Source organism: Pantherophis guttatus, chromosome 1 (assembly GCF_059756535.1).
Source record: "Pantherophis guttatus breed Tessera chromosome 1, ASM5975653v1, whole genome shotgun sequence".
NCBI classification, from domain to species: domain Eukaryota; kingdom Metazoa; phylum Chordata; class Lepidosauria; order Squamata; family Colubridae; genus Pantherophis; species Pantherophis guttatus.
In genome coordinates this window covers 325923932-325937164 of record NC_142063.1, presented here as the reverse complement: position 1 = coordinate 325937164, position 13233 = coordinate 325923932, and the positions used below count along the sequence as shown (strand labels likewise).

The 13233-nt window shown below is 38.1% G+C and overlaps 1 protein-coding gene across 5 annotated transcripts in view; it reads right to left on the bottom strand.

Annotated features, from left to right (window-relative positions):
* MTMR4 (myotubularin related protein 4) overlaps positions 1-13233 on the bottom strand; it is a 61497-nt gene that overhangs the window by 22521 nt on the left and 25743 nt on the right. For all 5 annotated transcript variants that reach the window (XM_034421006.3, XM_034421008.3, XM_034421007.3 and 2 more), the window contains one exon: positions 8695-8784. In XM_034421006.3, the coding sequence (XP_034276897.1) occupies positions 8695-8784 (90 nt within the window). The remainder of the gene's footprint in view (positions 1-8694; positions 8785-13233) is intronic.

The window sequence follows — 13233 nt, the reverse complement described above, 5'->3', positions numbered from 1 at the left end:
TTTGTTATGTAGCAAATGAAGCGTTCTACTACATTTTTGAGTTTTAAACTACGCCTAGAAATAGATGTTTCAGCTGGTGGTGGTCTCTGGGCGACCATGTCTGGGCTCAGAAATGAGCAAGGTCAAGCCTGGTACTTAAATGGGACTTTACCACGATGTTTCATGACAAGAGGTAGTTCTCAACTTACGACCACAATTGAGCCCAAAATTTCCTATGAAGCATGGGAAAATCAGAAGACCAGGCAGTTCAAATGAACATAAAGGTTTATTGCAAGCTTATGCTCTCTACAGGAATCTGGCCAAAGCAAATTGGAGGTAGAGAAGAGTCAATAGAATTCAAGATGGGATGGACTGAGATGTCTTGTGGATGCAAAGAGTCTCGAGGCTGATGACATGTTTGACCCCTCCCGTGGGCTCAGCCTGCTCATCTCCTACATTTCCATTGCTAAGCAAGACATTTGTTAAGGTGAGTTTTGCTTCATTGTAGGCCTTTCTTATCAGAGTTGTTAAGTGAGTCACTGGAGTTGTTAAGTTAGTAACCTGTTAGTTGTTAAATGAATCTGGCTTCCCCTTCGATTTTGCTTGTCAAAAGGTCACAAAAGGTGGTCACATAACCCAAGGACACTGCAACCGTCATAAATACATGCCAGTTGCCAAGCGTCTGAATTTTGATCACATCACAATGGAGATGCTGCAATGGTCATAAGTGTGAAAAAAAGTTACAAAGGCACTTTGTTCAGTGCCGTTGTAACTTTGAACAATCACTAAACGAATGTTTTTAAATCGAGGACTACTTGTAAAGGCTATAGTGGGAACCTGAAAAACATCCTAGAAGAAGGTTAATGGCAAACCATTTCTCTACTTCTACCAAGACAATTACATGGTGATATTCATCTGATCCCCAGGACTAGTACTTAAGTGGAGAATTGCCTTTAATTTTGGAAATTGGTTTTGCTTTAATGTTTTGTACTTTAATCTGTTCTTTTAGCTTACATTTTTTAAATTATGATTTTGAAATATTTTGTGAACTCTCCTGGCAATGTTTTTATTTTGAAGAAAGGTACTGTATCCCATTTATATCATTTAAAAAAGTAACATTTCAGGTCAAAAGCATTGTCACTGGCACCTTATTAGGAAGCGTATAGAGAATGACAACATCTATTTGGAAATGACTGGAACAAGTAAGAAATATTATAATAAGAAAATCCTAAGAGAATTATATCATGAAGAACGATACCAGATCTATTATGTATTTATAGTGCAAATGGATGCACAGCAGTTAAAACTTCTGATGTATGCACCCTTCCTAAAATTAAAATTAAGAAGTAAACGACTTTCATTTTCTCCTCAGTTCTAAAATAATCTCTATAGACATATTTTAAAGTGACATTAATAATTAATTGTTTGAAAGGTCTTTGTTGTTGGTCTGCACTGCATTTGCATTGAACTAAAAAAAGCTTTTTTCCAGCTTTAATATTAAAGGGATGTCTTTCCTATTGGCTAAACATGTTTTTTATTTGTTTTTTATTGGACAACTAGAAAATTTAACACATCCAGTGTTGAACAGAGGTCAGGATATTCCCACAAGACTGGAGTGCAATTCAGGCTATGCTGCTTCACTCTGAAAAAATACAAGATATATATATATGTTTTCTCAGGTTTTTGCGGGTGTTTGTATGTAGGTGTTTGTATGTAGGTCTTTGGTTATTCGGGTCTTCTCCCACGTATGTGTGTGTATACACACACACACACACACACTTGGGAAAAAAATACATCCAGGGAAAAAACAAAAAATCCTCCCAAACAATGTTGAGTGCATATATGCATTATATATTCATACATGTGCTGAGTTACTGAGAAATTATATGTTTAATATATCCCAAAGGAAACAGGATAGCAACATTTACAAAAGTATTGTTATTATACCTAATAAATGATCACAGGATTTTGGCAGATTTGTTCCTCCACGGCATAATTTTCATACATCGATTTTAAAGAAAAACTTGTTCTATCTAATTTACCCATGGTCGAACATACGGATTTAATAAAATACATAGTTTTTAGTTTTTCAGTGTTTTGCGATAATAAAAGTGGAAACTAACTAGAGGAATTGTATCATTTAAATGTTTTAGAAAATGAGCCAATAAAAAAAATGTTGGGGAAGATTGTTGGGTGTTTTTCCTGAATTCTTCAAACATTTTTAAACAGAAGGACTGACTAATTGGACAATATATACTAATTTACTTAAAACTCATCCAAAACAATTTAGGGAAACTATAATTCATATAGTGTAATTTTACTACAATAGTGTCATATGGATTATCTTCATTGTCTGTTCTTGATGAATTGCTGAAATGGGTTAAAAAGATTTGTTGCAAAGATTTCCATGAGATTCACCTCTTTCAAATTCCAAAAGTTTTCTACTTTAATTTTTAAAATATGTTTAATAAATCTGGTTTGTGATTGTAAACATGTTTTAAAAGTCAACTTGGGAAAGTCTTTATTTTCAAGGGTGGCATATAATTTTAGTAAGTAAATAAATGACATCCCTAATGAAATGCACTGTCACTAACACCTTGGTAGAATATTAGCAGAGAATGACCACCTCTGCTTGGCAATGAAAACACTTTCCTCCCTGATTCCAAAAACGGGGCATGCGGAGGCAAAAAAAGAACATCGCGTTTTTGGGCAGTTCCAGGTGGCGGAGATCGCGGCAACAGTGTTTTCGGGTGGCAGTGCCTTGCCTTATGCCCCCTGCGCAGTGCCCATTTCGCCAACCGAGTCCTGACCTCTGCGCTTCCCCGGGCCGCTTCCGGAATCAGGCTCTGACCAAGGCAGCAAAGGCACAGCGGGCTTGCCGGGAAGCTCGGCACCGTGTTTACGATATGGCAGCATCCAGGAGGACTGAAGTGCTGCATCTCTATCAGGCCTTGCTGTGAGAAAGCCAGGCTTTCAACGCCTATGGCTATTGGTAGGAAGATGGGGGCATCTCAATAGTGGAGCCTTCGGTGCCAAGTCCCACTTCTGCCCCCATGAAAATCATCCCCCACCCCACCCCCTCCAGTTAAATGCACCTAGGGTGATAGGGTTTGTTTTAAATGGATAAAAAGATCTGTGCTTGGCCCCCACTGAAAGGGCTCGCAACTTGGACGTCCTCCTGGATTCACGGCTGTCTTTAGAAGAGCACTTGACGGCCATGACCGGGAGGATTTTTCATCAGGTTCACCTGATCCGCCAGTTGCGTCCCTTTCTAGATCGGGACTCTCTACACACAGTCACTCATGCCCTCGTCACCTCTCGTCTGGACTATTGTAACACTCTCTACATGGGGCTCCCCTTGAAGTGCACTCGGAGGCTCCAACTGGTGCAGAGTGTGGCCGCGCGGATGGTTATGGGAGCAACGTGGAGTTCCCATGTAACACCTCTCCTGCACGAGCTGCACTGGCTCCCGGTGGTCTTCCAAGTACGCTTCAAGGTTCTGGTTATCACATTTAAAGCGCTCCATGGCTTAGGACCTGGTTATCTACGGGACCGCCTGCTACCACCAATAGCCTCCCACCGGCCAGTACGCTCCCATAGAGAGGGGCTCCTCCGGGTGCCGTCGGCCAAACAATGTCGACTGGCGGCCCCTAGGGGGAGAGCCTTCTCTGTGGGGGCACCTACGATCTGGAACGAGCTCCCCCCGGAGATACAGAGGATCCTGGATCTGCGCACCTTCCGTCGCACGCTTAAGACTTTTTTATTTCATCAAGCTGGCCTGGCCATATCTTCTCCCCTTTTTAAATGTAAATTTTAATTTGTTTTTAAATTATGGGGTATTTTAAATTCAGCCAAATTATTTAATTCGTTTTTAATTTATTTTAAATTTTTGTATTTATGTGTTTTATCTCGTGGCTGTTCACCGCCTTGAGTCCTTCGGGAGAAGGGCGGTATAGAAATTTAATAAAATAAATAAATAAATGTGCTGCTCGTTATCAAAATTTGAGTGGAAGTGAGGATCTCCACCGCCTAGAACCGCCAGAAAATGGAGGCTGACAACCTCCGAAGGGTGGGGGCCAGCAGGTGGGCGGGGATACATTCAGTGTATAAGACGCAACCAGATTTTCACCCTCTTTTTGGGGGGGGAAAGGTGCATCTTATACTCTGAAAAATACAGTAGTTTTTATTGAGATTTATTTCTTTGCTCTGGTTAACTGGAAAATTGACTCACAGGTCTATATGAAAATGTATAGGGGATATGAAATTTGCATAAGAGTGTACTAAAATTCCATATTTAATTAATATTTTCACAGCTCATTTTGTATCTTTGAAGTAGTTTTTTCTCTTGCAATTCTTTATGGCCAAAATGATATAGCAAAATTGAAGTAAAGCTCAACAGTACTTCACAGGAAGCAGATGAAGTATTTTTTTAAATCACTGTTGTTGTTTTTAATCTAAAGGAAACAATGGTGTAAGTATGCTCATACCTAGACTAGCAAGTTCCAAACTGATGTGAACCTTTTGTTTTATCTGACTGTGCGGACTTACTATGAGATGTAAAATAATTTTAAAGGTCTTTAAAAAATTACACAAGCCAAAAGAAAAATGCATGTTTTAAATTCATTCCTGTGAAATTTTTAATTATGTTGTGCCAAGAATGCCCATTTTTAGATTCCTCTTCAAGAAAAGTTTGTCAGTCTCTGGAGGAAAGAAAAGCTCATTAACTGGATGACCAATGACCACACTTTTCTCTATGATCCCTTTTTTCCTAGGGCTAACAGCAAAATTCACCCCTCCCCCTCCAAACCATCACTGAGGATATATACTCAATAATGGTAATACTGAAATTCTCCATCTGTTTGAAATTCAATAGTACCATATTTATACAGAATTCAATTACTGGTATATGACCATTTTTAAATCAAGGTGGAAAAAAAAAAACAACCAACCCTGTTAAGTGAATTAATTTCCTTAAAACATCCTTATAAACCAAAGGAAACCAAGATACAACAGCTACAGTATGTGCAGATGAGCAGTTTGAAAAAGTAATTTAAAGAACAAAAAATGTGGATATATACTAGTGACTAGTCAATCTAGAAAGCTAAATTTCAACACTTGCATCCATCTAAGACGTAGAAAACCAATAGTTGGATTCTAATTCCTTTTAAAGCCATTTGGTCAAACTACTGAGGATTGTCACACTAATATTTTGGGAAGTCTAAGTGCTCATCCTCCATCCCACTTATCAAAGCTTTTTAAGGGACATGTTCTCATGATATTAAGTCACCCCCAGCGTGCTGTGAAGGCAGTCTAGAGTTGCCCTTAGTTATTCTGCTGAAATAGTGCTTTCCCTCTTCTTGAATATTTGCCATATGGACAACCTAAGGTGCCTCAGTAACAATACTGATGATAATATAGTCAAAGATTGGGATCAGGGGTATCACATGCACATAAAAGGGGTGGGGCTTCTATTACAATTAGAATAGAATAACAGAGTTGGAAGGGACCTTGGAGGTCTTCTAGTCCAACCCCCTGCCCAGGCAGGAAATCCTACACCACTTCAGACAAATGGTTATCCAACATCTTCTTAAAAACTTCCAGTGTTGGAGCATTCACAACTTCTGGAGGCAAGTTGTTCCACTGATTAATTGTTCTAACTGTCAGGAAATTTCTCCTTAGTTCTAAATTGCTTCTTTCCTTGATTAGTTTCCACCCATTGCTTCTTGTTCTACCCTCAGGTGCTTTGGAGAATACTTTTGAGTCCCTCTTCTTTGTGGCAACCCCTGAGATATTGGAACAGTGCTATCATGTCTCCCCTAGTCCTTCTCTTCATCAAACTAGACATACCCAGTTCCTGCAACCGTTCTTCATATGTTTTAGCCTCCAGTCCCCTAATCACCTTTGTTGCTCTTCTCTGCACTCTTTCTAGAGTCTCAACATCTTTTTTACATCATGGCCACCAAAACTGAATGCAATATTCCAAGTGTGGCCTTACCAAGGCATTATAAAGTGGTATTAACACTTCACATGATCTTGATTCTATCCCTCTGTTTATGCAGCCCAGAACTGTGTTGGCTTTTTTGGCAGCTGCTGCATACTGCTGACTCATATGTAAATGGTTGTCCACTAGGACTCCAAGATCCCTCTCACAGTTACTACTATTGAGCAAGGTACCACATATATGGTACCTGTGCATTTTGTTTTTCTTCCCTAAATGTAGAACCTTGGTTTTTTCACTGCTGAATTTCATTTTGTTAGATAGTGCCCAATATTCAAGTCTGTCAAGATCCTTCTGTATCTTGAGCCTATCTTCTGGAGTGATGGCTATTCCTGCCAGCTTGGTGTCATCTGCAAATTTGATGAGTTCCCCATCTATCCCCTCATCCAAGTCATTGATGAAGATGTTGAAGAGCACTGGGCCTAAAACAGAGCCCTGGGGTACTCCACTGCATACTTCCCTCCATGTAGATGCAGTTCCATTGAGGACTGCACGTTGAGTGCGATTGGTCAGCCAGTTACGAATCCATCTGGTGGTGATGCTGTCTACCCACATTTTTCTACTTTATCTAGTAGTAGGTTATGGTCTACTTTATCAAATGCTTTACTAAAGTCCAAGTAAATTATATCAACAGCATTCCTCTGGTCCACGAATTTTGTCACTTTATCAAAAAATCAATGTCAATTGATGCTCTTGATCTCATCCCTATCCCTCCAGTAGATTCTCATGACTGGGATTAGTCCAGCTTCTGCTAACCATTTAGAGCTGCTGCAAGTGTATCCTCTCTCTATCTGGTTTCTAACGTAAGGCTATCTATATACATTTTGAATTGGGCTACAAAAGAGCTTTGTGTACCTGGTTGACTTCTTTTTCATTGTAATATCAATCACCCAGGAATTTAGTACTCTTTGGAGTTTGTGCTGTGTGTGTATTTTCTGGAGAATAATGAAACAGAAAAAGTATCTGTCCCATACTATCCTGCTGCGTTTAATACTCTGTCCTCAAAATAGGAGAACCATGGGGCAGTTTTTAAAATATGTAGATCTGCATAGAAAAGACTTGAATGGCATTTGAATAATAGTAAGTACTTGCAGCTACTGCTGTAGGCATACAATGCATTCAGAAAGTACTCGAACCCCTTTCACTTTTGTCAATTTTGTTATGCTGAGGCCTGATTTTACAGCTGTTGAAATTCATTTTTTTTCTCATTAATCTACACTCAATGACAAAGTAAAAACAGAATTTTAGAAATTTCTGTAAATTTATTAAAAAGAAATAACTGAAATATCACATTGGCATAAAGTATTCAGACCCTTTGCAACAACACTTGGAATTTAGTCCAGTGTCCATTTCTCTTGATCGTTGCAGACATGTTTCTACACCTTGATTGGAGTCAACCTGCGATAAATTAAATTGATTGGACATGATTTGGAAGGCAAACACTTCTCTATTGAAGGCCTGACAGCTGACAATGCATACTGTAGCAGAGCAAAAGCCATTAGGTCGAAGGAACTGCTTGCAATGCTCAGAGATTTCTGCTGCACTGAAGAGTCCTAAGAGCACAGTGACTTCCATAATTCTCAAGTGGAAGAAGTTTGATACAGCCAGGACTCTTCCAAGACACGGTCACCCAGTCAAACTGAGCAATTGGGGGAGAAAGGCCTTAGTAAGAGAGGTGTCCGAGAACCTAATGGTCATTCTGACTGAGTTCCAGAGATCCTGTGTGGAGATGGGACAGAATTCCAGAAAGACAACATCACTGCAACCCTCCGCCGATCTGGGCTTTATAGCAGAGTGGCTAGACAGAAGTCTCTCCTCAATGCAAAACACATGAAAGCCCACTTGGAGTTTGCAAAAAAGCACCTGAAGGACTCTCAGGCTGTGAGGAACAAGATTCTCTAGTCTGATGAAACCAAAATTGAACTCTTTGGCCTCAATTCTAAATGTTATATCTGACATATGTTATCACGTGGCATATCATCTCAACAGTGAAGCATGGTGGTGGCATCAGCATCATGCTGTGGGGGTATTTTTCAGCAGCACGGACTGGCAGACTGGTCAGGGTTTTCTACAGCGCTCAGGATCTCAGACTGAGTTGAAGGTTCACTTTCCAACATGACAACAATCCTAAACACACAGCCAAGACAGAAGTGGATTAGGGACAACTCTGAATGTCCTAGAGTGGTCCAGCCAGAGCCCTGACTTGAATCCTATTGAACATCTCTGGAGGTACCTGAAAATGGCTGTCCACTGATGTTCGCCATTCTACCTGACTGAGTTTGAGAGGATTTGCAAGGAAGAATGGCAGAAAATCCTCCAATCCAAGTGTGCAAAGCCTGTCGCATCATACCCAAAAAGAGTTGAGGCTGTAATTACTGCCAAGGGTCTGAATACTTATGCCAATGTGATATTTCATTTTTTTCTTTTTAATAAATGTATAGACATTTCTAAAATTCTGTTTTCATTTTATCATTATGGGGTACGGAATGTAGATTAATGAGAAAAAAATGAATTTCAACAACTTTAGAATTACACTGCAGCATAACAAAACTGAAAGTGAAGGGGGTTGGAATACTTTTTGAATGCACTGTGTATTTTATTCTCCTCAATTACCAACTGTATGGAAAAATATATTGTGTGCATCTTTTGTCCCTACTTCAGACATATGGTTTTGTATTATACACCATTCCTTTGCTAGTGAAACCCAAGTAACTTACCTGTAAAGACTCTTCTTCTTTAATCAGTTCTTTATGTGGAAACAAATCCTTAGCTTGGATGTATTCTAGACTGGGGGGGCCTTCTTCACCCTAAAAACCAAACAGAAACATTACCTGTCAAAATATATCGAACTTTTACTTATTTCTTTATGAATTCCATCTTTTTACTCAAGGTGTCACATAGTACTGTCTCATGGAATTTTTGATTGATACATTGTATTTAGATATAGTGATTGATCAATACAAGTAGTCCTTGACTTACAACAGTTCACTTAATGACCGTTTAACAGGGAAGCCAGATTCATTTAACAACTGTGTTATTAACAACTGCTGTGATTCACATAACAACTGTGGCAAGAAAGGTCATAAAATGGGGCAAATTCACTTAATAAATGTTTTGCTTAACAACAGAAATGTTGGGCTCTGTTGTGGTCGTAAATCAAGAACTACCTGTAGTTTCCCAGTGAATTTACATGAATGAGGGTGGATATTAATCAGAATTCTTTGTGTCCATTCTCCTAACCACTATATCCCCACTATTCTCATATGCACAACCCACATATAGTGTTGATGTCTTGTATATTATACATTCTCCAAGCACCCAATAGCCATAAATGTAATTTAATACTTTTACTAACCATAATATAGATGTACAATAAACCAGTTTGGGATTAAAGGCAAACAAATATAATCATTCCTAATCAACTAGTAATTCCAACAGTGTCCCTTTAGCTCCTTCTTATAATTAACAGGCCAGCACTAGCTTCACAAACATTCATAATGTACAAAAATGACATAGTGTAGTAATAGTAGCAGCAGCCACAACAGCAGTAACAACAATTTGGAAAAATTGAGCTAAATTTCTTCAATTTACAGTGGAACTATTTCTGTATTTCTATTTTACAATTGAAACTTTCGACCTAGTCTCTGCTTGAGGGATCTTCGGATATTCCCCCACAAACTTAGGTTTCTGACCTAATCGAAGTCCACTATAGGCTTCCAGTGATATTCTATTTTTTAAAAAAAAATATTTTCATTATAATTTCAACAACCAAGTTATTTTAATAATCATAATGATAAGTGGACCCCTCTGAGATTATATTCAAAATGATCATCTAATCCATGTTCCTGTTTCCCATAATAATGAATCAAATACCACTGAAAAGTCCACAATAGGCCATGAAAGTGAATATTATCAGATTATGAAGGTTTCATAAGGCTATAGAAAAGAGGTTGGTGAGACTAAATGGTTATTAACGTGAGCTAGATTTGTTCTGTGGATAGGTTCCTGTCACTTTTCCCAGTCTGGCTGAAATTTATCACCTTGATTTGTGCAAGTAGGGATTTTTAAAATTCTAAACAATAAAGTTTCCTTAACACTGCTCTTATTTATCCAGGAAAGCCCTCAGGCAGTTTCTTAGGTGAGATTGCATTTTTCAGTTTCAAATCAAATTTTTTCAGTGTATGGAAGAAGCTCTTAAGTAAATAAGCTATAGGAGCTTTACATGATTGGAAAATACTTCAAATTCTCAGAACTAGCCCCAGGATTAGCCTGCATATTTTTACATGATCATGATGGATAAAGATGAAGAATTTCTCTGTTGTTAAAACTGTTTGGAAGGAAAAGTAGACTATTAACGGATAAATATTCACCTCTAAAAAGAATATCTGAGAAATCAAGGCATTGCACGTATTTGCAACTCATATTATCTGGCTCTAAATTATATGGATTTTCTTATAATGCCTGGTACTTTTTCTTAGAAAATACTAAGAGGAAAATGGATTTAATCCTAGATTTTGTTGATAGGACTAGCACTGACCTTTAAGTGCATATGCACTAAACTGAAGAGGCCCAGTTTGTGGGGGGAGGGGGGAGTAGGACAAGGAAAAATGTCTGTCTAAAAATATTGAGGCAGATGGATTATTACTCTGACCTGGTATAAAGTAGTTTTGTATGAGAACTTTCATCCTGATATATGTTTCTGAGGTAGATCATGCTGATATAGGTGGTCCAGTAACCTGAAATGTTCCTATATTCATGTATGGAACGGGAACGGTATTCCATTTTCTTCACCAGATATAAGATTTTCATTGCCAAGTATAAGCAACTGTTATCACTAAGAGCAGCATTAAACCAGCTTTATTAAAATAACGTTAAGTGCACAGATTTAAAAATAGTAAAGCTTTTGTGGAGCTATCATAAAATGTTAGCTCATTATAGACACAAACATTTCCATTTGAAACTGGAGACACTATTTTTTTATTTATTTATTTATTTATTTTTTAATTTGATTTATATGCCGCCCTTCTCCGAAGACTCAGGGCGGCTTACAATGTGCTCAGCAATAGCCTTCATCCTTTTGTATATTTATACAAAGTCAGCTTATTGCCCCCACAATCTGGGTCCTCAATTTACCTACCTTAGAAAGGATGGAAGGCTGAGTCAACCTTGAGCCTGGTGAGATTCGAACCCTGCAGTAATTGCAGGCAGCTGGTCTTAATAAGCTTAATAACAGGGTGCCTTAAACCCCTGTACTACCAACTATGAAGTTGATAACCGAATTTATTTATATTCATCTATCATATCTAATAACTATCCATCTTCCTCACATAGGGACTCTGGACAGTGTACAATAAAATCTTAAAAAGGATAAAAACAGTATATAAAAGTTAAAAGAAGGAAAAATGTTAAAATTAATGAAACAGCCCCACAGTTATGTGCTCCTCTGTGCGCCCCAAGAAAGCATGTGTTTTTATGCCTTTCTTGAAGACCAGGAGTGTAAAATTAATTAGTGATATGGAGTTGCTTCCTGCTAATCCAGTAATCACTTCTGCCCTCAGATATTAATAAAGTGTCAGTTCATCTAAATACGTTTTTTACCTCTTGAAATCTCTTGAAAATGATACAACCCTTCCCTTGAAATTCAACACTAAAACATCAATCATTCTAAATATTTCACAAAGGGTTTTTTTTTGCTCACATTAATATTTCACAATATCAATAAATTCACATTTTATTAAAAAATATTAGCCATTTGAAATTGAGGAAAAAAGGTCAGATGACAATAAAACAAAAATCGGGGAGAAAGTTGCTTTCAGTAACATCTACTTAAAAGTTAAGAGAGCGATATATATTAAACAACTGTTATTTCTAGTCAAAAGTTATTTCTCCTATAAATAACTATTCAATATATCTTGCATACTCCTTGTGCAAACATAAGACACACAGTATGTCAGGTAGCAATGAATGTGATTCAAGATGATAGCACCTAACTCAAGATAGGAATGCTCTTAGCATAAAGGAGTTGTGTTTGTGTTGTGTATTAGATCTCAACATCTTGATTGATCATAATTTTAAAATACAAGTCCCTGATATTCAAATGGATGGACACAAAGGCCAAGTATTTTATTTTTATCATTTCCAATGGCATTTTACTATTAGGAGACAGGCAGATATGCTCAGAAACATCCCATCATATAGGATGAAACTGCTAAAACTATTCTTAATCTATAACTATGTGTGTTCACGCACACTTTATCATATGGGTCCTGGAAATATAAACATTATAGGCTGTGCCAAAGCTACTACACAGACACACACCCCTTCATAGATACCTGATGTTGCTTTTCTCTCATCTAAATACGTACTCAATTATTTTTTCCCATAAATAGCACAGGTTTTCATATCTTAATTAAATTAAACCTCAGAGCCCTGTGAAATGGTTCACATTTCTCCATTATATTTCTCGATCCTGCTACTTACAGTAAATGAAACTAAATTGGCCTCCCATGTAGGCACTGACCAGATCCAGACCTATAAAGCCCAAGACCACACCTCCAGGGAAATCTCAGGGCTCAGATCAGTCTTTTGCATCCATTCCCTTTTGTTAACCTGCGTATATAGCACTCTTAATTATCATGCCAATTGGACGGAGTGAATCATACAATTTCTGTCATGCTTTTAACATTTGGTCTGCTCTGTCACTGAACAAATGTTTCCCTACGGTTGCCCGTTTAAACCTCTTCTCAGGCACACTAGCAACGGACAGGTTCTGTGTATCTTGGGTACCAACACAATATCATCAAAGTTAGAATCAGGACAACTTTTCACCTATATGACATTGTAAACAGCTAACTAACCTTGAGAAACCCTTATGCCTCCCAGCAAACATTCCCATGACTTCTCCAACAAACTTATGTTTTCAGGTAAGTTTTCTTCTTATTATGCTTCTTTCTCAAGTTGTTTTCTCATCAGGTTCAGGTCAGAATCCTAGCCGGATGTACTCAGGAGGTAGAGCACCATGCTGAATAACTGTACTGAGAAATGCTGCCAAATGCTGCCCACCTTATGAGACCAGCTTCAATTGGTATGAAGTGGGTATGAAATATGAAGCATCTTCCCTTGTATCACAAAAGGATTTAATACATGCAAGCAAGCACATTCTAATAGGAAGATCCAAGTCTCAGTAAACCTAAGCCATCTCTTTGGCAGCTACATGGCTGTGATTCAATGAAACACAAAGCAGCCAGAAAGTGGGA